Source organism: Ochlerotatus camptorhynchus, unplaced genomic scaffold, assembly GCF_037179485.1.
Source record: "Ochlerotatus camptorhynchus isolate MF236.1 unplaced genomic scaffold, CSIRO-AGI_Acam_v1.1 ptg000067l, whole genome shotgun sequence".
Classification (NCBI taxonomy): Eukaryota; Metazoa; Arthropoda; class Insecta; order Diptera; family Culicidae; genus Ochlerotatus; species Ochlerotatus camptorhynchus.
In genome coordinates, this window is record NW_027040557.1 from 440,287 (window position 1) to 468,236 (window position 27,950).

At 40.2% G+C, this 27,950-nt stretch overlaps 1 protein-coding gene across 2 annotated transcripts in view; it reads right to left on the reverse strand.

The window, feature by feature from the left end:
- Kif19A (Kinesin family member 19A) overlaps nt 1-27,596 on the reverse strand; it is a 47,364-nt gene extending 19,768 nt beyond the window's left edge. For both annotated transcript variants that reach the window (XM_065216784.1, XM_065216783.1), the window contains exons 1-3: nt 27,475-27,596; nt 16,521-16,670; nt 15,947-16,213 (exon numbers count right to left, since the gene is read on the reverse strand). In XM_065216784.1, coding sequence (XP_065072856.1) covers nt 15,947-16,213; nt 16,521-16,670; nt 27,475-27,573 — 516 coding nt within the window. In that variant the 5' untranslated portion in view covers nt 27,574-27,596. The remainder of the gene's footprint in view (nt 1-15,946; nt 16,214-16,520; nt 16,671-27,474) is intronic.
- Between the last annotated feature and the right edge of the window lie 354 nt (nt 27,597-27,950).

The following is a 27,950-nucleotide window of genomic DNA, read 5'->3' on the forward strand; positions in this document are numbered from 1 at the left end:
TTCGTACATTGCCTGTATACGAGGTGGGGTATTAGACTAGCCCACATTTAAATGGGGAAATTTTCTTTACAAAAATGGGCAACGGCCCGGTTGGCCCAACCCCTAGATTTGTGTCCTAAAATTTGATTCGCGTAGAGGGGGTTTCGGTGGAGTCAACGGTTCCCACATGTCGACACTAAGCAACTTGCTGTTCGGGCGTGCAAATGAGCAACAACAACCACAGGGTCCTGCCTGCAGTAGAATTGCAGATGCAAAGCTTATCTGGATCACAAACTGTTTCCGAAGCATGACTGATCTGGAAAGGGGGGAATATTAGATAGTTTTCATCGGTGGTACACTGCCCATTGGTTTTCATCGGTAGTACATTGCGGAAGACATCATAATCAGCAACACGATAGGCTTGGGTAATGTCTTCGAGGCCACGTACTTCTGAGTCAATCAGATGACCTGGTTCGAAGATATTGTTTCTAGGATAAGATTGAACTTTCGTCCGTTCCAATTCTGGATTTGATTTTGTCGGGGAGCATTTAACAGGCAACTGGAGGAGAAATCGTCCACCATCAATCAGGTTACACCTTCGTTTCTGCACACCTTTCTTTTGGACGGGTCGAATTTGCTACAACACTGTATAGGTTACATGGCATCGAGTTTCTTTTCCACTGCCCGGAGCGGAGCGGAGCACTCACGTTCAAATGAGAATGAAGCCAGATGTTTGCCAGAAACGACAAAACAATTTGAAAATGAAAACACAATCACAAAAGTCATTATGATTTCAGGGTTGCCAAACTCATGGAATATTGACCCCTTGATTGGTACAGTTCGGCCTACTTTGGCACGTTCGGCACAGTGCTTGGAACAGTGCTTGGCACAGCTTTCGACACACCTGAATCTCGTGGCACTGATTAGTGTGTGTAGAGATGAATACCCCTTGAAGCCCACAATAATTATCCCGACCTGTCATTAAAGCTTTACTACCTCTATTTCGTGGAAATCAATTGAACTTGCAATAGAAAATTTCTGTCAATGTACGTCAGGGTACGGCCAGGGTAGACGCGATTCGCGACGCGACGCGACCAATTCAAAAGAATCTTATTATTTATTATTATTCCTTGCGTGAGTCGCATCGCGTCGCGTCGCGTGTCGCGTCTACCCTGGCCGTTCCCTCAGTGCTTCTAATTCTACGTTCATACTATAGCTGATATCCCGTAATATAGACGTCTTGCAATAAGCACTTAAACGTCAAATTTTCACTGGAAATCATATACATATATTGTACTATGTACCGAAATCCGTACGCTGACTTACTAAATCCGGAAATTTTTTAAAGTTTTTTTTTTATTATTATTATAGTCACTTTAACGCTCTTGGGTCATTTGTGACTTGTCTGGGGGTGAGATTTGAACTCGTGACTTTGGCGTGAGAGGTATGGATTTAAACAACTACGCCGGGGTCACCCCCATTTTCAAAAATTGATTATCGTTGCATACCCAGTTACAATCGTTTGTTGGGTACTGTGTTCCAAAAAGTATGTACTTTTTATCATGGTCTTTTAGCATCATTCAGAATCATCACGCATACTTATCATATTACAAAGTAGACGAAATATTTATTAAATCTTTTTTCCGGATTACCAGAACAACCAGTATTTGGTGCATTACGGTATAGGAAAATCTAAAATTGGTATTAATTTGCCACGTAATTTAAGTATACCTCCCCCAACGAGTTCAGTGTTTAAAAGTAATCATAGCACACCACAGTCGATGACACGTGGTTGCATACACCTACGAATCAGCTTACACTACCACCCAAGCATCATGAAAACTTTTGATGTTTAACTACAACTTGTAGTTACTATTTACTCAAGTCGGTTCGCATGAACTTACTCTGTTTCTATTTGCTTTGAATGACGTGCACGCATACAGCTCCGTTTACTCAGTACATCCTTACGATGTGGTTCATTGTCATTGAAAACCAGCACAACGATGTAAGAAAAGAAAACAGAACATTCTGTTAACTACAGTTGGAATGTAAACGCGGTTTGTAATCAATAAAAAGCAATTAAAGTTGTCATCAAAGCGATTCAACACGAACCATCCAACGAGTGATTAGCCGTATCTGCCGCCTTCAGGTGATAAAACCCGTGGAAAAATGAATTTCCGCTAGCTTTAACTGTTTGTAGAATTCTTTCTTTTTCGTATTCCGTAAGATGCCTGGAGCGGTAGCAGACTAACATCAGACAATGGAATGAACGGAGAACGATATGAATGCAGGCAGACTGGGCATAAAATGCCGTGGTTCTTTTGTATTTACATTCGAGAAAACAGATTACGAAACGCTTTTTCATCTTGTCCGGTACGTACGAGTGCCAAAAGTAGAAAGCAAACATCCGACGTAGGTTACTAATAAGGGTCAACAGTCGTAAGGCAGCCAGCCGTAGGCACCTTTAACTGAACGAAAAGTACAGTAAACCCTCCATATATGCAGTGGGTGGTACCAACAATCAATACGAGACTAACGATTTTAAATTGGCTCACTACTTGACTAGCCTATTGGTCCCAAGCAAATCGATTAACGTACCCCATTCTAGTCGAAATTCTAGTACTACGCAATGTTTGTTTTGATTCGCTATGAAAGTTTGACAGATAAAATGAGGGGTTATTGGTTTTTCCTATGTTTCGAGAGGTGAATCGATTAGCTTGGGACCGAAGAGAGTACTAGAGCTGAGCCAAAAAGTTGAGCACGTTATTTAGGGACCTTCTAGTCTTAGAGATACCTCTATGGTGGTACTGTCCTTCAATCAATTGAGTTAATTTTCAGCAGATAGCTAGTTTATGGTTGAAACTAAACACATAAAAAATCAGCGTAATTGGTTGAACGACAGTCGGTACCATCCACCGCATATATGGAACGCTCGGAAATTAGTAAAGTGCTCAGAATATGAAGAATGGTACCGATGAAGATGGTTGATTAAAAAATCATGAAACCATTTGTAAGAGATGAACTAGTCTTCGGCTAAAAATATCTATAATAAAGTTTAAAAAAATGAAACCATCTGAAACATGCTAACATGCTAACATGCTGAATGGATTACAAAATTAATTTTGGCTCCGTGAAGCTACAGCAATAAGTCTTGACAAATAAACAACTTGATAAAATAAAAACATGCAGAATCTGTCACTACATTTCACCTAATACGCCAACATTAGCTCACATGATGACCCAAAACGGCGCTAGTTTATTTTCAACATAATCGTTTTCACCGCAAATCTCCGTCAATAAACTAATGGACGATGAACGAAAAACCACCTAATCTAAAACCTCGTCTGAAACCAAAATTATTACAAATTGACATTCCACAAATGGTGTGCTATCGGACCAGGAAACTAGAACGTTTTCCACAAGCCCTAAATGGATTCTAACCGATTACACCCAGGTGGAGTATTTTACTCCCAACAAAGCAGGAGAGCAATTTCTTTTCAGGGATGGTAATTTCTGACGCAGTTAGTGGGATATATAATAAAAAACCAAAGGAGCCACCTCTCACATTGTGGTAATAAAAATTCAACAGAATTATATTGCAACAACGAAGCATTCGGTAATCTGCAAAAGTGTATTTTATATTATACACCCTATTCGTAAAAAGCGCCTGGTTTGGCGAATGAATTCTAATTCAATTTATGAAGGCACTCAAATTCTGGCACCGCAACTGTAGTGGTGTGACCAAAATGAAGATTCATGAATTGTGATTGTTAGGAAGGATCTATGAACAACGTTTCATGGTTTTCATCACGAAAGCAGTCCTTTTGTTTAGATCTAAGTAGACGCCCTGTATGGGTTGTAATGTCTTTCAACACAATAACGGTTGCCTAGCTGCAGTAACCACGCCGTATTGGGTCTTGGTGTAACCAGCTAATAAAAAAAAACACTGACGCTTCAAGTTTGCATTATCGATGCGACCTAGCTTAACATAATTCCGTGAAAAATCGAAAATTTAGATGGCAATTCATAGTGCCATCCAGCTACATATAAAGACTGTGCTCGAAAAAAAAATGCAACAGACAAAATTGTTCACCAAAAATTCATTTTAAGTCGGATATTTTTTAAACTCTCAGGGAATAAATAAACACATATTAGCTATATTTTTTCAAAGTTGGTTTATTCAACCTCCTCTCCTAGGCTAAATGCCCACACCTTAGACTTGACACTATTTACTCATCAAATCCTGTGCAACAGTTGCGCCATCTTTCTTACACACTTTCATCCAGTATTTTTTTTCAAATCCTTGTGTTTTTTATAAGACCTTCCCTGTTTTCCGGAGCTTGCCCTTCATAATCGCTCAGAATTTTTCTATTGGGCGAATTACTGGCACATCGTTGACTTCGTATCACTCCATCGATGCTAGATCAGGCCAAAACAGAGTGTCGCCTTTGGGAGACCGGAGGAAGGACAGCAAGCTCTTCTGGAGGCATTCTTCTGTAGATATTTGGCCGTTGATGGTGCCGGTCGTTATGTACGGCTTGCTGAGTTTGCCGCACCTACAGATCGCCTGCCACACTAAGTACTTCTAGGCAAATTTGTCGACCTTTACCTTACAGGAAACGGTCGAATCGTCGATTCCAAACTGTTTCGCGGTCCACCTGTGGGATTGGCCTGGATTTTCCACGACCGCTTGGAAGCCATCTCGATAACCACTTGACTGTTTGTGACGAGATTTTGCACATGTAAACATTACAATTTTAACTAGTTTACTCAAAATTTCATCAAAAAGTTATACACAAAAGAAAGTGTTGCATTTTTTTCGAGTACAATCTTTATGTAGTTATAAATGGCCTGCCGAAATAGTAACTTTATGAGAACACACCCACATGCGATATGATATGGCTGAGTAAGGGCTCAATTGAACAGTTGCATTCCATCATCATCGATCGGAAGTGTTTTCTGGCTACCCGAGCAAAGTTCAGCAACAGAATGATAGCTAATCGAAATCAAATTATGATGTCAATATTTGATAACATATTTTGATTTTATTTTGTTGTACTTTTGTTCTCTCTTGATTACGTTGCCGCTGCTTTGTTTACATTACCTTTGTAGAACATCACATTGAATATACTTTTTGTTATCAACATGAAAAATGTATTTAATTTGCAATTTGCTTTCACTTGACAGCAGAACAAGTTTTCTATTTGTTGCTTTCGATTTTGATATTGTCGGCCAAAACGACATCAACCTGAATAATCATTCTCAGCAACATCACAACATCAAAATTTTTTTCAATTTGATCTCAGACTTTGCGCGGGTAGTACTACAAGCGATCAAAAAATGCCGGGACACATCGAATGCATCTGGTTCCGCGTTAGTAATACATTTTAGTCGTTTTTCAACGTTTCCGTTTGCAGGCCATGCACTCACACCACAATACCAGCGACCGGTTGCGGTTCTGCAAATGAACTGTTTGATTGAGAATATACGTAAGTCCATGTCTGCATACTTTCCTTTTAATTTATATGATTTTCAATTGAAAGTTTGATTAATCGTTGAGTTTTAGATGAAAATAATAAACAATTCAGTGAATTTATAAAATAAGTCTGATTTCTTTGTTTTATAAATAACTGTTTATCAATGTTTTCTCGAAATACAATCATCTGCATATCGCTTTCCAACACGGAGAACAAATTCGTTAAGTTAAGATAACAATCCTAAGAGTTACTTTCTCATGGAAAAATATTGTTGTTTGAAAGAAGCCTATAGTTATTCCAACATTAATTTGACCGTCAACTCAATCATATCTACCTAATAGATTCAACTGTTCATCTTATACTCAATTCAACTATAACTTTGATTAATTATAACAACCGTCAAATGTCATTTATTTATATAATTTGGTTTCAAGTGATCATCATAAATCCACATACTTTTAACTTGTGATGCGTAGAGCAGGCGATAACATAGCTGGCTCTCACGCAGATGAACACGGTTCAAATCTAAGTTGAATGTTCTTGTTCACTTTTTTTATGATTTTGCAGTTGTGTTTTTGAGATCGATATAGAAGCAAAACAAACTTCCTTAATATGTTGAGAATGAAGAGCAGTTCGTTTAATAAACATTGTAAAATTTTGCTTACCTAACAATAGTTTTCTTGAATCAACTAAAGCATAGTTGTATTTTTAAGTTTGACTGAAAAATATAGTTGAGCCAACCGAGGAGCCAACTATGCACTATAGTTGTTGCCCAAATCAACTATAGTTTCGGGTTATCTCTAAAGCAATTGAACAATATAGGGGAAATGTATGTAATGTCGGCCTAAGTGTCCCTAATTTGGGCCCATACATAAATTCAGCAATCGACTAAATTTTCAATAGCAACCAAAAATATCCATTAGTACCGTTTCAATGACACGTTCATCTAGATAGCAGATCTAGATAAATAGCAAATTTTTATCAATGGGCCCAATCTTAGATCCATAGGCCAGCATTAGAGCCATTTCCCCTAGTTATTTTGACCGGAAAAATAATTGCGTCTGCTATAATTTGTTCTCCGTGAATACACAAGGTTTCAAAGAATCACCAGCAAAAATGCTTCAAGTTTGTCAATGCACACTTTGTTCTTTTTTTCAGTATTGAGTTTTGCATTTCAAACTCATAAAAGAGATGCCGGATGGTTTCTTTTCTTGATATCCGCAATATCTCGATATTGAAGGGACTATCGACATAAACATACCAATAAAATCATAGAACAAACAATCTTCTTTTCTTCTTGGCTCGTTAATAACTTAACCTTGGCTTTTTTCGCTTCTGTAGCGAGCGTTTTGCCTCTAACATGCCCCACTAATACATGAATTTGTATAGTTGCAAGGCAAGTACAATGATACTATAGAGTTGACATAGGCCCAGGGAAGTCGAGAAAATTTCCATTCCGAAAGATTTCGTGGACCGGATTGGGAATCGCACCCGGCCTCCGGCTTCATAATATCGTGTCTTTACTGACTAGGCTATCTGAGACCCTAGCAGTCCACTTAGTTATTTTGATATTAATGTTAGGTACGCAATTAGAATCTATGTAAAAGCAAATTAGGAGTGATGCATATAGTACGTCACGCCAAATATATCATGTTAACAATATGATCCATTCGTGCTTTTCCAATGGCAGCCCGAAAAAGTGAGTGTAGCACATATTACAAAAATAAAAGGCAAATTATTTTCATTAAATACATTCTGTATATTACATGAAAATATGCCTGTCGTGTGAGGAACACGGAGGTCTTACTTACCTTACCAATCAGGCTAAGGCCTTGTTGTCCTCTGCTGTCCGAAGAAGTCGTCTCCACTCTACTCGATCCATGGCCACAGTTCGCCAGCCTCGTAGTCTGCGAAGGGTCCGCAGGTCACCTTCTACTTGGTCGATCCACCTTGCCCGCTGCGCGCCTCTTCTTCTTGTTCCTGTTGGGTCGCTTTCTAGAACCATTTTCACTGGGTCGTCGTGCGGCATTCTTACGACGTGCCCAGCCCACCGTAGTCGCCCAATTTTTGCAATGTGGACGATGGATGGTTCTCCCAGCAGCTGGTGCAATTCGTGGTTCATTCGCCTCCTCCACGTTCCGTCATCCATCTGCACTCCACCGTAGATGGTACGCAACACCTTCCGTTCGAAAACACCAAGGGCGCGTTGGTCCTCCACGAGCATAGTCCAGGTCTCGTGGCCGTAAAGGACCACCGGTCTAATCAGCGTCTTGTAGACAGTCAACTTCGTGCGGCGGCGAATTTTATTCGACCGGAGCGTCCTCCGGAGTCCAAAGTAGGCACGATTCCCTGCCATAATGCGTCTTTGAATTTCTCTGCTGGTATCATTTTCGGCGGTCACCAGTGAGCCCAAATACACGAACTCATCGACCACCTCGATTTCGTCACCGTCAATCTGAACTCGGGGTGGGAGGCTAACATTGTCTTCCCTAGAACCTCTTGCTTTCATATATTTTGTCTTTGATGCGTTGATGGCAAGTCCAATCCGTCTAGCTTCAGCCTTCAGTCTGATGTACGTTTCCGCCATCATCTCAAAGTTCCGTGCCATAATGTCAATGTCATCGGCGAAACCAAGGAGCTGGATGGACTTCCTGAATATCGTGCCACTCGTGTCTATCCCAGCTCTTCTGATCACACCTTCTAACGCGATGTTGAACAGCAGACACGAAAGTCCATCACCCTGCCGTAACCCCCTTCGAGATTCAAAGGGACTCGAGAGTGTCCCCGATACTCGAACAACGCACGTCACTCGATCCATCGTCGCCTTGACCAATCGCGTCAGTTTATCCGGAAATCCGTACTCGTGCATAATCTGCCATAGCTGATCTCGATCGATTGTGTCGTATGCGGATTTGAAATCGATGAACAAATGATGTGTGGGCACGTTGTATTCGCGGCATTTCTGCAGAACCTGCCGAATCGCGAAAATTTGGTCCGTGGTAGCGCGGGCACCCATGAATCCCGCCTGGTATTGCCCCACGAACTCTCTTGCATATGGTGACAGACGGCGGCATAGAATTTGGGAGAGTACCTTGTAGGCGGCGCTCAGCAGTGTGATCGCGCGGTAGTTGCAGCAATCCAACTTGTCGCCCTTTTTGTAGATTGGGCATACGACACCTTCCATCCACTCCTCCGGTAATATCTCCTCCTCCCAAATCTTGGCAATTACCCAGTGCAGCGCTCTAGCCAGTGCTTCACCACCGTATTTCAATAGCTCACTTGGTAGTTGATCTACACCAGTTGCTTTGTTGTTCTTCAGCCGACCGATCTCCTCCTCAACTTCTTGAAGATCAGGGGCCGGTAGCCTGTCGTCTTCTGCGCGTGCTCCAAGGTCTGTTGCCGTGCCACCTTCGTTTTCTGCTGCTTCACCGTTGAGGTGCTCGTCATAGTACTGCTTCCACCTCTCAATCACCTCACACTCGTTCGTGAGAAGGTTACCGTCCAAGTCCTTGCACATATCGGCTTGCGGCACGTAGCCTTTGCGCGAACTATTTAGCTTCTCGTAGAACTTCCGTGTGTCGTTTACGCGGTACAGATTTTCCATCGCCTCGCGATCTCGATCTTCCTGCTGACGCTTCTTCCTTCGGAAAACCGAGTTTTGTCTGTTCCGCGCTTGTCTGTATCGCTCCACATTCAATCTCGTGCGGTGTTGCAGCATTCTCGCCCGTGCTGCATTCTTCTCCTCTACTAACAGTTTGCATTCGCCGTCAAACCAGTCATTTCTTCGGTCCGGGATTGCAGTACCTAGTGCCGCTACAGCAGTACTACCTATGGCTGAACGGATGTCCCTCCAGCCATCTTCAAGAGAAGCTGCGCCAAGCTGCTCTTCCGTGGGTAGTGCAACTTCCAGCTGCTGCGCGTAGTCCTGGGCAACTCCGGTGTCCCGTAGTTGCTCAATGTTGGGTCGTGGCGTTCGACTTCGACGTGTGTTATGCACCGTCGAGAGTTTTGAGCGCATGCATACTGCAACTAGGTAGTGGTCCGAATCTATGTTCGCACTGCGGTACGTGCGGACGTTGATAATGTCGGAGAAGAATTTCCCGTCGATTAGAACGTGATCGATTTGGTTTTCTGTGTGTTGGTCAGGTGATCTCCAGGTGGCTTTGTGGATATCCTTGCGGGGGAAAAAGGTACTTCGAACTACCATACCCCGGGAGGCTGCAAAGTTCACGCATCGTTGGCCGTTGTCGTTCGATACGGCATGCAGGCTGTTTGGCCCGATTGCCGGTCTATACATTGCCTCCCGTCCTACCTGAGCGTTCATGTCGCCGATGACGATTTTGACGTCCCGTTGCGAACAGCCGTCGTACACCTGCTCCAGCTGCGCATAGAACGCTTCTTTCTCGTCGTCGGGTCTCCCTTCGTGTGGGCAGTGCACGTTGATGATGCTGTAGTTGAAGAAACGGCCCTTAATCCTCAACTTGCACATCCTCGCGTTGATCGGCTGCCAACCAATCACGCGTTGGCGCATCTTACCCAGCACTACAAAGCCGGTTCCCAGCTCGTTGGTGGTGCCACAGCTCTGGTAGAAAGTAGCCGCTCGATGCCCGCTTTTCCATACCTTTTGTCCCGTCCAGCAAAGTTCCTGCAGTGCTACGACTTCGAAGTTGCGTGGTTGAAGTTCGTCATAGATTAACCTATCGCAACCTGGGAAGCCGAGCGATTTGCAGTTCCATGTTCCGAGTTTCCAATCGTAGTCCTTATTTCGTCGCGTAGGTCTGTGCCGATTGTTCCGATCCGTATTTCTTTCTTCGGTATTTGCAACTTTGTTTTTTTTCCAGGGCGGCTTGTTGGGCCTGCCCCAACCCCCTGTCTCGCCGGGGGACCATCGTGCACAGCTCTGTTTAGAGTCCCACGCTGGCACTAGGACGGTGATCAGCCGCTCCTAACATGGAGAACAGACGCCGTTTTGAGCCGCACCTCCATGGTGAGCAGACGCTCAGGTTTGGTGAAGCATTTCCTCTATCACCGTACTATGGTTACCGCGCCAGTGTTCGCGTCGCACCTCTTCACTTTGCTATTGCCGGACTGGCAACATTGCCCAGGCTACGCCAACCAGCTGTGTCCATGTTTCAGCTGGTAGTCTTTTGTTATCATATGACTCGAGGAGGCGTGAAGTAGGAACTTGTGAGGACCAGGGCTAGGTATTCCGCTCCTTCCAGGTTGTCAACTCACCATTTTGTAGCCCACACGGAGGTCTTATGATGATCATTTTAGCAGGCTGGACGGAAGATTGTGGGTTCAGTCCTAGGCCTTCACATTATAGATTCGTTAGTGTCATATCATTTGTTTTTTCAACATGATCATATCATTACTGTGTCTTAGCTTCGGCATGACATATACTAAAATTGGAACGATACAGAGAATTTTATCATTACTGTATCGTCGTCATCAACGACTTAAAAAAGTTACTAACTGTTCTGATAAGTTGTGTGTATAAATGTTATGGCATTGTGGTGACCGTTTTTGCTTAATGAGCAGAACTTCGTGGATTCAGTCCCAGAATCCTTTACATTATAAGTGAATTGTCGTGAATGTGCAGAGGATTTAACGGCCATTGTCATGCGTTTTGAAAAGTATGAGATAACCAGTTTTTATACATTTCACCATTTCACCGAAAGCCTTTGTGTTGCTGGGTTTATGGGGGAGGGGTCAGTTGCCTCTGGCTACACCTATGTCCACGGGTGGTTCATTAAGCTCAAACTAAATGTAAAATACTGACGTAATTAGAAACAAACCGGAAAACTTCAGGAATAAGCTCGGAGGACTTAAAAAACTGGTTTGAAGGGCTTCAAATAGATTCGGTAAATTTAGGATCTGACGTAGCATGTCTCTAAATTTACATGGACGATGCTTTTCGATTGACCCGATGAACTTCGTGAGCGAACTTCACGTGTAAATTAACACCATTTCGTCCGTCTTAACAAAATTTAATAATGCTTGGGCTTATTCACGTCGTCTTCTTCTTATATCTGGTTTTTGACGCTTTTACACAAGCTTTAGGCTGCTCTCAACTTAATGTTCTTTGAAACATTGCCACAGGTATCAATTTGGAGCTTTCCAAGTTAGTCAATGCATGGATTTGTATATGTAAAATTGTAATTTGTAAAATTACATCCAAGAGGATGAATTTCAATCATGTCGAAAATCTCATGTAATTTTTATGGCCACAAAAATAAACAAATGCAGTAAAAGCAGCGTAATGTCAGTTTATGCACTGTACCCAGGTAGCAATTTGATGCTTAACAAGTGTTGTTCAATCGATTTTAATTCAGCCTTAGTTTGAATAATTGTTGCACATAGACCACGTTAACCTTTGTTCAGCTTTTAAACATCTAAATTTGGTGATTTTAATCAGTCAAAAGCTTAACAGTTCATAAATTATAAGCTTTTTAAGGCATTAAATAACAGTCTTTTCCAACCTTTGTTCAGCCTCCTAGCTTTGTTTAAAAAAAAATAATTGAAGACCGCTTCATATCTGATATATTTTTATGGGACTGCAACAAGGTGCTGACTAACTAATTGGCTTTACATATTTATATTGTCATTATAAGTCTAAATTTTACCTTTGAATTTCGGGTTTCGAACCGGCAGTCACTGATTCACAGGCATCAATTATACCTACTGGACCACTTAAGCAAAAAATTCACGTCAAATTCAAGTTGAATAACAGCAACCGGAAGAGTATTTTACAGCAAGGCAGAATTGTAAACAACAACTGGTGACAGTTTATGTATAACGAAAATTATAACTTGGCTCTGTAAAGTTTATTCGATTGAGCCTGTACAAATAAAGAAATTAAAAAAAAATTGGTGACAGTAAAACATTTCTCTCATTTTCAAGTGTAGTTAACACAATGTGGACACAAGTGGGCGATTTATTTCGATCGTCATGTGGAAGCTGTTTTAGTGCCAGAATTGAGTTATAATTTTGGAATACTGTCTGAAAATTCAGTGCAATATAGCAGTCAAAACACAGAAATACAAATGTTAATGCTTCCGACGTCATCGCAGCTCACTTCTACCTGTAGCTATTCCTAAAAAGCTCATCTACCTTGTCTCTACTGCTGCCGCTGCTTGTAATTAGAAAGGTAGGCAGTGAATTTAGAAGAACTAAAATGCCGGAAATGCAACGAGTGACACTGACTACATTTAACAAATCAGGCTATCAAAGCTGGTTTTTGGAGTAGTGTTTAGCTGAAATAAGGCTTGTTCAATATTTAGATCAGCTAACTTATTGAGGTTGAAATATAGGGATACAGTTAATCAGCTTTGTACACCTTAAATCAACCAATAATCAGCTTCTGTTCTTACTGTTCCGCTTGAATTGTTACTTGGGATATTAATTATAATTTTGTCCTTTTTGGCAAGTAATATTACACCATATTTTTGACACGATTTAAGTGCATCTACTTTGAGGTGCCCATGAAAGTCCAACGTGAAATATTTGCTTGTCTATCGGCTTGGTAATAGCTTGTCTTCACTTATTAGTCGAACTAGATGTACTAAAGCTGTACAGTTTTAACAGAACTAATTTGCAGGAATGGACTACACACTCTGAAAAAATCATCTTAATTTAAGAGCTCTGAGACTGACATATACGAACGTAAGTTTTGACATAAAATTGAGTCATTACAGACGCTGAATTCAGCTCAATCAAACGTACTCTTCGTCGAGTAACAAACTTTTCAGTCTCAGAGCACTTAATTTTTAATAAAATGTTCCTTTATGTCAAAGATGTATTCCGTCACGAGTTGAATTAGTTATATCTAAGCGTGTTCCAATCTTTGTAATTCGGATATCATTTCGAAGAGGTTAAAATGCGATTACAAACTGGACTTATGTGTTTTCTTAAACAAACGGTTCAAATGTAAATGATAGGAATTGATTATGAGCCATAATTTGCGCAATTTGCACATTTCAATTTTACATCCACTGAAGGAATTATTATTTTATTATTCGCACCATTTCTCAAAGAGTTATTGAAACATCCATTAATTATTTTGAACGAGAACCACAAGCTGCCTTTAAAAAAAAAAAACGAGAAAGAGAACATTTTCCGGCTATCGTTCGCGTAAATTTTTCCCCAACGCGAAAATTCACAAACCGGCCACGGCCAGACGGTGAAACGCCGCATGGCAATAATGCAAACGACAGTAATCCATACGGGATTTTTGAAACAAGATTTAAATTACCAACATAATTTATTATCCAAGTTTTTCTTTCGAGCGCAGCGGACGTTAGGTTGAGACCGATATCACAGCAAGTGATTAAAACACATTAATCCATGTGGATGCGCATTAATCCATGGGGATAATCGATATTTCATATAAACATATCAGTGAAACCTATTTGCGATGGTGAATATCTTCGATTAACATAAATTCATCTAGTCAGTAGATCAGGCAACATCCCATCATTATGGTTGATTTAATATGGGTATAGGTCATATCGGAACTAAATTGCTTTATTGATGAGAAATTACTCACAAGCTGCCAAACCTAAAAGTCCTTTCAGAACTATGAGTTAAATTTTCACATGTATATGCATTCTCGATTTACCGTATGCGTGATAATGTTTGCCCCATCGTACAAATAAGGTTCCCGTTTCACCTGTGCATGACTTGGTGTTCTTTGCATGTACGTAGCCCATAGCTCATACCGTAGTTGGCTGTGTATAAAAGAAAATAATTTACTTAGTTTGACAGTTACACCATGACGAAGTGGCAGCGTATTCGTGATTTGTCCCACGCGCAAATGTCGCAAAAAGACATTTCAATCGCCGTGGGAGTGTCCTGGTGAACCGTCAAAAGGGTTTCAGACCGAGAAAAGAAAGGACAACTATCCGCGAAGGTGGCCACAGGTCGTCCGAGGTCAGCTCGGGTTCCGAGGGTAATCGCTGCTATCAAAAGGAAGTCTCGGGTGAATCCAGTGCGTTCAATGATGAAAATGGCAAAGGAACACGGGATCAGTGACTTACTTCTTTTTACATTCCATTGAGCGAATTTACCGTTCTTCTGGTGTTCTTCAAACGAAGGATCGAAGCCACAGAGATTCAATGTCCGTGACCGGATAAAAAGAAACGATTCCCACGAGTTATCCTGATTTTTTTTTTGTGGTGAATAATAAGCTACCATAAAGAAAGGTTATTAGAACATACGTTTTTTTTTGTTTTAATGTAATTGTAATAATTTAGTTTTTTTTAGCTGTTGCAAAAACTCCATGTATTATACGGCTACCTATAAGTTCAACTTGCTCCTTGAATTTAAAAAAGTTATCAAATTCCCACACCGAAGTTTGTAAAACAAAAAATAAACGAAGAAATGCGACAGCGATTGAATCGTTTCCTCTTTTTGATATTCCAATTGACAACGTGTCTGATAGCTGAATGCCACCCCGTTGTTGGAAAATCAAAAGAGGTTACGCTCGCACGGTTGGGCAAAAGCGAGATGAATTTATATGTTAATTTTATTTGATATTTGTTTCCCGGTAAGGAAATCCTAGTTCTATTTCCATGACATGTTTCGATTTAAATAAAACAAAATTCTTGCCATCTTCTTTAAAACAAGAATACATTAGTGATGACAAATGCACGGCACCACTCTTATATTAAATATTTGATTGTTTGATCAAGTGCTGGTACAAAAAGAGGCACCTTAGAACTTTTATGATATTCCGTCACTGTGTGCTTTAGTCCTAAAAACGGGTTTCAATTGCTGGAACATTGTTGCTGCTTCTTGAGATTTCTTGAGCTTATTTCGTTTGCTGGGTACTTTGGTAAAGTTCGTTCATCCAATATAGATGCATAACATACACTTTTGGGACACACCATATCAAGTATTTTGCACCAAAGTAGACTCCTGCGCTAAAATAATCGCTCGAAAAAATTTTCGCTCATGCTAGAAAAAATAACATTAATTATTTTAAAATTTCGAGCACCAATAATGCCGATATATTTCTCTATTGTAAAATGTAGCAATTTGTTACATTCACAATTGTAATTTTTTTTTACTGGACCGAGCGAAAAAGATTCCAATGGAATATTTTTAACGCAATATTTTTGGTGCAATATGCGCAAAATCTATACAGGGATAACATATATTATCCTTGAAGCAGATAGAGAAAGTTTTCCGCCACAAACTCCCAGCCACAATATGTTACTGTTACTCGTATCGAAACAGGTCAAATTGAAATCATAAGAATTGACCCCTCAAGTACGATTCCAAGACCACACGATTGGGAGAACGAAGGTTAGCGCTGCTCACCATGGTCTCCTCAGGTGGTACACATAAATTTATGAGTAAATAGGACCAATTTGCATCCACTCACCTAATTGGCGTTCTTGTGTTTACCCTGCTTTCGAATAACCCGAACCCTAAATGTGGGTTACCTTATTAGTAATTCAAAGGTGACGCCTCGACCAAATGCTTACCTTAAAATGGTCCGGATTTTCGGATTCTTCGATAAATTTGAAGATATCCGCCACTGCTTTGATCATAAGACCACTGTCTTGCTGTGATTTAGCGGAAGCGACTGTTGTGTCACCTTGGTCGGAAGCAGCGGCCGCTCGTTTCGGATTAGGTCCCAGCATGGTATGAGTCTTTCCGGATCCAGTTGCCCCGTAAGCAAACACCGCTGCGTTGTATCCATTCAGTACATCCTGCACGAGGGAAGCCGTGGTCGTTTTGTACACCTCCTCCTGTGGGCGGGAAAACAAGAACGAAAAAATCGATTTTCCTCAGTTCTTCGTTCACACCAATACCGGCTACGGTAGGTTGCCGTCGCATAATGCCGCAAGGTGATTCTCCAACACAACAATAGGCACCAAGTGCGAAGCGGCAATCAGTGTAACATTGGGCACTAAAGTTGGATCATAAATCAACAATCTCGGTATCATTTTGAAAAGGGAACCAACTACCGTTGATGATAGCGCAACAATGTCTGAGATTAATAGAATCAGAGATAGGCAACAGTCGCAAAAAATGCATCCACCGCATGCAACGTACCTGAGTCGAGCTCTCGCCAAATACATGGTCGTAGTTGTACTTTTTTGGCTTGTTCCGGTTTCCTTCGTCGAACAGCAGCGTCCGGTGAGAGACCACCTGCACGCAATTTGACTCGTTGCTGTCGCTGAGTGGTCGTATCCTTACGGCGACCTAGTTCAGGGGTGAAATGTAGGAAATGAATTAGCATAAAATTAGCATAATGTCCGTTTGTTGACTGGCGCTAGTTTTCCACGGGTGGATAGTAGAGATGTTCATTCATTCAGAAATTTATCAAATTTACTTGGAATCATTCGGGATCACATTTAGGGTGAAAACATTCCAGGAAATCTTAACGTTATTTTATAAGGAGATGCTAGTAAAAGGTTATGCCCGTTATTACAGAGATGACGGAAATAGAAGCCACTGTCACGGCGAAGGTTGCTTCAATTCTATAGCAACATCTAATACGGCATTTTGCAAAAAGGAGACTCGCTGAAAATAATCCCATAGATTTTTTTGCTCGTGCCAGTAAACATAAAAGATAACCATTCTCAATGTAATATAGTGCTACATTTCACAATAGGATATAGGAGAGAAAATTTATATTTTTATTTTGGTCTGAGCGAAAATAAATCTGAGAGATTATTTTCGGTAAAAAGGTAAATGAATCATTAAACAATGACGATGTTCCTTAATAAGTAAACAAAATCTCCTTAAAATAGATCGGGTTGCTCCTTAAATGATTGATCAAAATACGTTAAAAATCTTAAAATGCTCAGTAAATATTTAAAGTACGCTACCTAAAATAGAGAAAACTGTACATTAAGCATTTGAAAATGTTCCTTGGCATGCACCTCTTTTCACCATTTTGAAGTGTAATTGTACCATATATCATCGGAAAAGCTGCTGTAGAAAGGTTAATAAGTACCATGAAATCAGCTGTAATGTTCAGTAAATCATTGTGTGCATTTGTGCATTTTTTACTGAAAATTTCAGCTGATTTCATGGTACTTATTAACCTTTCTACAGCAGCTTTTCCGATGATATATGGTACAATTACCTTCCAAAATGGTGAAAAGCGGTGCATACTAAGGAGCATTTTCAAATGCTTAATGTACAGTTTTCTCTATTTAAGGGAGCGTACTTTAAATATTTACTGAGCATTTTAAGGTTTTTTAACGTATTTTGATCAATCATTTGAAGAGCAACCCGATCTATTTTAAGGAGATTTTCTTTACTTATTAAGGATAATTTCATCTGTTTTATTGAGCAAAAGTAGGGCTGCCGATTATTTTCAGCGCAGGCGCAGTCTACCTACCCCCCGACCGAAAAAACGACTGCACGATCATCCATGAGCACGTTAATTCGTTGGGCTCGATTTCGTCTCAATTGTGCCCCAATTCTCCCGCTCTCCTATTTGGCGACTACAACCAAGCTGGTTTACAGTGGTGTTTCTCTGACAGTGACACACCATTCATTGATCCTCTGCTATCGCATATGCCGGTTGCTTGCTGTGAACTTCTGGACGGATTTAACATTCATGGGTTCACTCAGGCGAACATTTTTCCCAACCGTAATAGACGTTTGTTAGATCTTGTTCTGGCAAATGACTCAGCATTACCAGACACTTCTGTTTCTCTACCGGTTGAGCCACTGATCGATCTAGATGCCGACCATCCCGCTCTCGTCGTGTCATTAAGTTTATACACTCCAATTGAATATATACCGTTTTCCGAGTGCTGCTTTCTGGACTTTCGCCGGGCCGATTACACTGCATTGAACAATGCGCTTGCGGAAATAGATTGGCACTGTATCGAAACGGCCGCTAGTGTCAATGATGCTGTGGATTGTTTCAGCTCTGCGCTGAAAGAAGTTATTCTCCGCACTGTCCCAGCAAGACGTCCCCCGCAGAAGCCTCCATGGTCGAACCCACGCCTACGTAAACTAAAACGTCAGCGCTCCGCCGCACTCCGAAGGTACTGCAGCTCGCGCTTACCGTTCTACAAGCAACAGTTTAAATTCGCAAGTCATCGCTATCGAAACTACAGCCACTTCCTCTATAATCGGCACGTGAGACGCACGGAAGCGAACCTTCGGTCGAACCCGAAAGGTTATTGGTCGTTTGTAAATTCAAAACGGAAAGAATCCGGGCTGCCTTGTTCCATGTTCCTCGGAGATGATACGGCCTGCAGCGAAAGTGAAAAATGCAGCTTGTTTGCTCGTCAATTCAAACAAGTCTTCCATGATTTTTCCGCTTCACCGACACAGGTGTTGGTCGCAACCTCCGGGATGCCACGTGATGTTTTTAGTTTTGACATACCTCACATCACTGAAGACATGGTGATAGCCGCAACACGCAAAATGAAGAACTCATTCGCCGCTGGTCCTGACGGAATTCCCTCGTCAGTTTTAAAACGATGTGCAGTCAACCTCTGCCTTCCACTTGCGCGACTTTTTAATTTCTCGGCACAGCAAAGTGAATTCCCCTCCCGCTGGAAGCTTTCCTATCTGTTTCCAATTCACAAAAAAGGAGACAAACGGAATGTCGCTAATTATCGTGGGATTTCCTCCATGTGCGCCTGCTCTAAACTTTTCGAGATTATTGTAAATGATGCTCTGTTTATGTGCTGTAAAAATTATATCGATACGGACCAACATGGTTTTTACCCCAAGCGATCGGTTTCCACGAACCTGGTGCAGTTTACCTATGACTGTCTGCGAAGCTTGGATGCTGGATGGCAAGTTGATGCTGCATACATGGACTTAAAAGCCGCTTTTGACAGGGTGGATCATGAAATCCTGCTTGCTAAGTTGGAGATACTAGGTGTCTCGTCTACGGCTGTGAAATGGTTCAGATCGTACTTAGTGAATCGCTCTGTACGAGTCAAGATTGGCGCGACGGATTCAAATGTTTTCTCAAACAACTTGGGAGTCCCGCAAGGCAGCAACCTGGGACCTCTGCTGTTTTCGATCTTTTTAAACGACATCGCTCTGTTGTTACCATCTGGATGTCATCTTTTCTACGCAGATGACGCCAAAATCTACAAAATTATCAAAAGCCTCTCGGACTGTTGGGATCTCCAGCATATGCTATGTATTTTCGCTGACTGGTGCACGAGAAATTTGATGGGCCTGAGCATCGAAAAATGCAACGTCATCTCCTATCACCATAAAAACGAACCAATTATGTTTGACTATGTGCTCTTTGGACGTTGCATTGCCCGTGTAGAACAAATAAAGGATCTCGGTGTTACTCTGGACTGAGGACTCACCTTCAAAATCCATTATAACGACATCATTTCCCGAGCCAATCGCCAACTGGGTTTTATTTTCAAAATTGCCGATGAGTTCCGGGACCCGTTATGCCTCAGATCACTTTACTGCTCACTTGTGCGGTCTATATTAGAATCAAGTGCAGTTGTATGGTGCCCTTTCCAAGCCACTTGGATCGTTAGAATCGAATCTGTTCAACGAAAGTTTGTGAGATATGCTCTTCGTTTCTTGAACTGGCGTGACTCATCGAACCTGCCACCGTACGAGGAGCGTTGCCGTCTTCTGGGCATCGAACCGCTAGTGGTGCTCGAACCGCTAGTGGTGACGGTCGCTCAAGCTATGTTTGCTGGAAAGCTTCTCATGGGTGACATCGACTGTCCAACGTTGCTGGCCCAGCTAAATATGTATGCTCCTGAGAGACCTCTTCGTCAACGCGAATTTCTGTTTTTGGAGCCACGAGGCAGAAATTATACGCAGAATGAGCCAATTCGTGCAATCAGCCGACAATTTAACTACTTTTATTGCGAATTTGACTTTAACGTATCAGCAAATGTGTTTCGTCACCGGTTACTTGACCGTTTTCGTTTCGTTGACCATAACTATTTAGATTAAGTTTTATTCATTAAGACATTAATTGTCAGTTGAATTATTAAATAAACAAATAAACAAATAAACAAATAGATGTTTTACACCCCTAATGAACAAATACTTTAAATGAATGATAACCCAAATAGTCGAACTTTTCCACACATGGTTTGGAAGATACCCCGAACACGTCGTTAAGCAAAATAACCATACAATTCTTTTAGGGACCTCATATCTGTGCTATTTCACATATGGCAGTTCTTTTCAGATCGTCGATTTCCTCCGAATTTCAAGTCCGCTGATCTCATTTTTGTACTTCTGTAGGTATACGTGGAGCAATTGACCACAAATGAATAAGGAAAAATCGATTTTCGGTCCTCGACAACCTTAAGGCCAGCGCACAATGGGTAAGTTTTCAGATTTTTTGACAGTTAGCCCATGCATTATCTGTCAAAAAACACGGAAACTTATACATTGTGCGCCAGTCTTTCATCTCAGGAGGTACGTCCAATACTGAGCAATGTGTAATTTTTTTTTTATCAAACTACCTAACTAAAATCTGGTTGGAACAAGGGATTGGTCACGTGGCATAGTGTACCGAAAACAAGTTCGGTATATTATGGTCATACCTGGGCACACTAATTGGCACCCATGGGAAGAAATTTACATGACATTCAAGCAAAACTAGCAACACTGCTGTATTACTATATTTTTTTAATATTTCGGTTGACGTGTAGAAACAAAAAGGTGTCTCAAACAACTGAAATGGATTTGTTCAGAAACATTTTCACATTAAAGCCAAGTTAAAGGCCAAGATATAAACAGTACGTTTTTCAATCGTAAAATAGAATACGATTATATATTTACTGAAAAATAAAACTAAACCGAGCTGGAAAACCGAGTGGGGTTGGGGAAAGAGGTATGGGAATAATTAGTCAAAACCTGAGTCGTGAAGCATAATGTTCCGGATAGAAAAGGATTACTCTAGTAAGCTCCACGTATACCTTCACGAGATGCCTATGGGGAAATAAACAAAAAATAAGCTTAATTTTAGTAGACTATTCAAATGTTCGTAGGTATAATTGTTTTCTAAAAGATTTTCAAAGCTTGGCCTAATGCCCTTCTAATAATTAACATGTTAGTTAGTGTAGAGGTTGATTCGGAAAAACTGTCACTTTTTAAAATGGTCATAACGATTGAACATAAAAAATGATATGATATCTGAGCTTGTAGAAAATTTTCTCAGCTACAACTTTGTCCTGAACCACTTTTCAATATAATGTAAGCATCAAAAGCTATCAATAATTCAAGTAACTAATGTCTTACGATTATGCTCAATCAACTGTTCAGCAGGCAACATTAGTGTTTCGGGCGCTTGGAATAGAGCACAAACATCATGGCTACTATGTCACACTGCAAGATACAGTGTTGCTCACAAAACAGCTGCCTGATCATGCCATAAGACAAACAATTAATAACTATTTTATTTGGCGTTTGGCTCAACAACTATATTCTGCTAAGTTGAAGCTGAGAAAATTTTCCATAATTATAGCTTTTGAATTTTTGAACAGTGCAATGTGGAAAAAGGTAAGAAGACAATGAACAACAAGTTTGGATTTCCCATAGTAATTTCCATATAAACTTCAAATGGTTTGTGCCAAGTCAGTTTCTTTTCAAATGAGTTCTTATTTTTGGGAGACTAATCAGGACCCGATTTGGAACCTTTTGAGCACTGTGGAGCGAAAATGTCAACATTTGCATCAGTCTACTACATATATAACCTTCAACTTAGCATACTTTAATTCAAATCTCTTTCCCTTTACCTTTAACTTCCAGCCAAATTTGTCCCGAGAATAGACTGGGATAGACAGAAGGATAAACAGGGAATAAAAAAATGAGGGGTTGTGTACAATACACGAACGCATGTTTGACGTAGACTACGTTAACTGTTTAGTGATATTTTCGTGCATTTTTCGTGTTTTTCATACATTTGTGGAAAAAAGGATCGAACGAAAACGAGAATATGGGTGATTGATTTTAAATACAGCAGAAGTAGAAGTGATTTTTCTCAAATTAAACGTTTGTTTTCTAATAAGTAGGAGCTTAGTACAACATTAATAGAAAATAAGGGAGATTCAGGTATTCAATTTCAAAATCAGAGCATGAGCTCGTATACAGGCTCTCCAGCTGTTAAATGTTTTGATAGTATGCATCATAGTTATGCATCATAGCCCGACGCGAAAATGAGCGGAGGTGTGACAGCAGTGCTCTTTTATATCTTTACAGCTTCAAACAGATCGATGAGCAACCACTTGGTACTTGACTATGGCGTCTGGGTTAGGGAAAACGTTTATTTCATGAAAACAGAGATAAATTTATCGCTTTTTGACGTAGAACTACGTCTTTGTCGACTATATTGGGGTGCAAATCAAAAAATGTGTGTGGTGAAATAGTGTTAGGTTTTGGACGCTTGTTACTTTGTCATTTATAGATGAAATTAAAATCCAAATACGCCAATCGACAGGATATTACATTACCAACCTGCTGAAATAAATATTTTTCCAATTTTTCGTAATAAAACTTTTGAAAAATGTACAAATGATAATTTTATCACTGTTTTCATGAAATAAGCGTTTTTTTTTCAAACCTAGTCATCATAATCGAGTACCACTTGGTTGCACATCGTTCTGAAAAGATATAAAACAGCGGACGGCGTGGCGTTTGGTCCTGCATTAAGCAGGAGCAAGTCAGTGGTTCAAGGTGACTTGGGTCCCGTTCAACTAAGGGGCTGTTCATTAACTACGAGGGGGGGGGGGAAGGGAGGTGAGCAAGAATCCCAAAAAATTGTCTAACTACTGTTTTCAATTAGCGCAATTACTCAGGAATGCTTGTGTGATTACGAACCCGTGTTTCAATAAATCCTATTTTGAGAACATTGTTCATTCTTTAGTATTAATAGAAACAAGAAAGTTAGACTTTTTCACCAAACACACATTTTTCATGTCCATATGTAATATTCATAGAATAAACACGGCATACATTTAGACACAGAGCGAAAATGACATGAATAGGTCCAACCAAAATCCATTACCCTACACCGGGGCAAGTAGAAACGCGTGGGGTAGTTGAAACGGTAGATGTAGCACTTAGCGGAAGTGAATAATCACTGAGATTATTTCTAAGAGATACACGAACTGTTTTAACTTGCACCGGTGTACCTTAACTATGATGTTTATTATCAAAACATTAAACAGGTGGAGAACCTGTATACGAGCTTTTTCTCTGACTTTGAAATTCAATAGCTGAATCCCCTATTTTTAAATAATGTTGTACTAAGCACCTACTTATTGGAAACCAAAGGTTTAACTTGAGAAACGTCACAGTATTCTATTTTGCAATCATTCTACGAACGAGCTGTAAAGTACATAATGATGATGCATGGTAATTTTATGTTAGGGTTGTCCTCCAAATTGGAGAACAAAGAGGTGCTTAAACCCCGTATGACCGTTATACCCCTTCCTCCCCTACTTCGTTGACATATGAACCAACATTTTGTTCAATATTTAAAGTACCGTCTTCTGACATGTAAAACAACTGCCTGTTGCGTTATCATAAAATGCAATCTTCACTTTCTTCTTTGCTTCAGAAACCTAATTTAAAACTAATGATGGAGCTACTGAAAAAATGAATGTATTTTTTGGCAATAGTTTTATTCCACAACGTGCATGGCGTATTTGTGTACTATACTGAGGTGCAAATCAACAAAAAAAATGTGTGACGAAATAGTGTAGTCGATGTAAAATTTAGTGTACATTGATCACAGCAAAATAGCTCAACATTGATCAATCCAAGGTAGTTATGTAGGGGAAATTCGGTCAATTCTTAACCATTACATTAAATTGAAATACATTATCTCATGCGTAAGATGAACCGTGGTCTGATTATGCTAACATGAATTGTCGCTAGTTTTGAACCATAACCGAAACATTGAAATACTTGAAACATTTAAGAGAAAGTATAATAATCAAAAATGCATGACATACAACTTTGCGTAGTTCTACGTCACACTGCGATCGTGTCTAAGACACAACCCTTAAATTTTATTTGTAATTTATTCAGAATTTTTTATGAAAATTTGAAAAGAATTTATTTCAGCAGATTTGCAGAGTTTTTTTCCTATGAATTGGTGTATTTGTATTTTAATTTCATCTATAAATAACAAAGTTATAAGTGTTCAAAACCTGACACGTTTTTGTGACGGTCGCAATTTTAGATTTTTGATTTACCCCTGTACCTTTCCGTGAGACGTAATCTACTTAAAAAAAAGATTTTCTATGATTATTTTCGATGACGTGAATGCGGATTTGTTTATTTCGTTCCTCCTGTTAAAATCTGATAAAATTTAATAATTCTGAAAATATATTTTGTGTTTGCAACGAAAGGGTAGTCGAAAGGGATCTTCACCGGTTTTCTGCATTCAAAATAAAATCCAATTTCTTTTTTTACAGTGACATCAATGACTAAAATCAATCATGACGGTATTCCTTTTTTATCATATTTCTCATATAGGGGGAAGTCTCCCATTCCTTGTTCTTGGATTACGTAGGTGAGCTACGGAGCGTTCAAAAAGCGCGATACACGTTTTTTCACGTAAACTAATACGTCTTTTTCAAATTTTATGTTAGATGTGAGCAATGTATTTCCAATTTAAAGAGAAATTAGCATTTGGCGTCAGATTGCAGCTTTAATAGCATGATGCGGCTGTAATTTTAATATATGAAACCGGTAAATATATGTTGAGCAGCCAGGAAAAAATGGGTTAAAATAGGCATTTTAATTTCTTGAATAAGTGGCCATCCCTAATAAAAAATACCATGCGTAAACGATAACCCAAATAATAGAACTATTTCACAAATGGGTTGGAACACGATGTTAAACAAAATAACCATACACATTTTACTAGAGACCCTGGATCCTGCAAAATTAATAAAAAGGACGGTACCTTAAAAACGTGTTAGGGCATAAGTAGGGCGTGGCACCATTTCGGCATACCTCAGTTTACTTTCGTTATTTGATTCTAAATTGGAGCGCCTTTGGATACGGTTGTTTGTTCTCTGTTTTGTGGTGCGTTCGCGTTCATAGTTTTCGGCTGCATTAGCGCTGGCGCTCTGCCTCCCGGACGTTTATACGTGTGTGATTGGTAGTTTTCTCGCTTTCCGGGAAGTTTTAGAATAGAGAAAGAAAACGTGATTCAACATGTTTGCAAGCATCAGAAGAAATGTCGCAATCTACGTTATTTGATTTTCTCCCGGACCAGAAATTAGTGGCATCGCGAGTGATAATTTTTAATTTCAGTTTATTTACGCGCTGCAAGGTGCGTGAAAGAGTTCGGCACAATCGGTGTTGATGTTGACTCGCTGCTTGAAACTTTTTTTTGTGTGTTCGAAAGAAATTGATCGAAAGTGTACCAAAAGTGCTTCTGAACGTGTTTTGCAGAGTTGGGAGTGGTGAAGTTCGTAAATTCGCGGTTTATGTTCAGTGAAACTTCCGTATCACAAAATTGCTCAACGAGTTCCCTTTTTTTTGCCGTTTGACGACGACGGGCATGCGAGAAAAAAATAAGCATTGGGAATGTACTCCCGGCTGTATTGATTTGGTGAGTTCATTCCAGTTGAAGATTGTTCTTATACATATCTCGATTGCATTTTCGAGGGGACGTCCGGAGAGCCTTGAGATTTAGGCGTTGTTGCTTTTGCGGCAGACGAGTTGGTCGCCGGTAAGGTGCAGTAAGTTCTGCCAGCAGATGAATCAAGAGGTATTCGAAACAAAATTGGTAAGAAATGTCCATTCAAATCGTTTTATTACAGTTAAACAAATTTCAAAACTATATACGTGCCAGATTTGGAAATAATATTTTTTGAATCTGGAAGTGTGTTTATGATACCATTATCCATTTGATAAAGGTAGAGTGAACATGCGGGGCTTATTGTAAGTAAAAGTGACCTCGGAGTGGTCGTGAATTACCAGGCATTCTGAAATGGGTCACTGGAGCTGCAATAGAGCTAACACCTTCTAACTCCCGGACTAAACCTGCTTTAATTGAAGGGTAATAAAAAGCAGTTTTCTTCCATAATAACACTGCCGGACAGTGGGGGTTAGATTGTACACACACACACACACACACACCTCAGTTTACTTTCGTTATTTAACTCGTGAGCAAAGAATTTGATGCATCAATGTTGAATTTAAGTGTTTGCCTTCATTATTTTTGACGCGTACGACGGAAATGGGTCCCATATGCCGAAGTAGTGCTCCACCTTATATTATGCACAGTTAAACTCAGGAGATCACAAGAAAGTTAAAAGAAAGAAGTAGGTACAGTTAAGAGAGACAATCGATGGTGTCCAAATTATCAGACCAGCTAAGGCAGATTAGCCACGAATATGGATCTCGGATTGACAGTGACGTAGACAAGTTCCATTACCCAAGCGCTGCGGGCTCAGCACGAACGTAAACAAAAATGGAAGAGTAACGATTGGGCTTTGCACTAATGCAACTTAACAGCGTTTGCTGCCAACTGATGGCGATGAATTGATTATTTCTGCGCAGCCAGCATTAAAAAAATCATTCCACATTACCCAGGGCAAGAGTAAATTCTAGACATGAGTTCAGGAGCCCATAAGAATGTAATATTTGGTCAAATGTTCCTGTCCTGGAAAGTCATGTTGCACAGTGATATCAGTAGATGATGTAAACAAAAAATCACAAAATTTCTCGCAAGGGTTTTGCCCACTATTTAACCTTGTCGGTAAATACGCAAGACAAAACCTGATCCAATGCAATTGTTCATAAATTGAACATCTCTACAACCCATCTCTGCCGAGGTCAGCGATGCTACAAATACCGATCTTCGTACCCGGCAAAAGTTGGGACCCCTTGTTTATTTTGATCTAGCGTAAGGTACTGGTACAAATTTGTTAGCTCAAAAACTGGTTCAAAAAGTTAATAATTCTTAATACTATCAAAATAAACAAGAGGCTCCCAACTTTTTTCGTGTAAAAAATCGGTATTTGTGACATCGCTGACTGAGGTGTTAACCTAAGGTTACAATACTTACCACCAACCGTTCGTCGGAATGTACATTTGTAAGAGATGAATTACTGCTGGAGCTGCTAGGAATATTATTCCCACTACCGGGAGCCGACTGTGATGCCATATCTCGTTGCGTCTATAGGGTTAATATTCACTTTTTCCTCAGAGGAGTGGGTGCAATTTCTTCACAATTGACATTATCGAATCAATGACATTTTACTCTTGATTCCTTAACACATTCATCACCATCAGCATCCGTGGAGTTCTTTTGTGCAGACGCTTGCTGCTTCCACACCGGCCTGATTATAGTATGAGATATATAGATAACTCACTTAGCACTATTTCACTTTATTCGCTTTCCTGTTCACTCAGTTGAAGCACTTTCTGGAAGTCGTCTCGCACTGAACGGAGCCCGAAGATAAGCAGAGGAGGCTGTGAAAAGTGGCACACTAAATTAAGCGACGGATGAAATTTAGTTTACTAATTAATGTTGTCATTTTC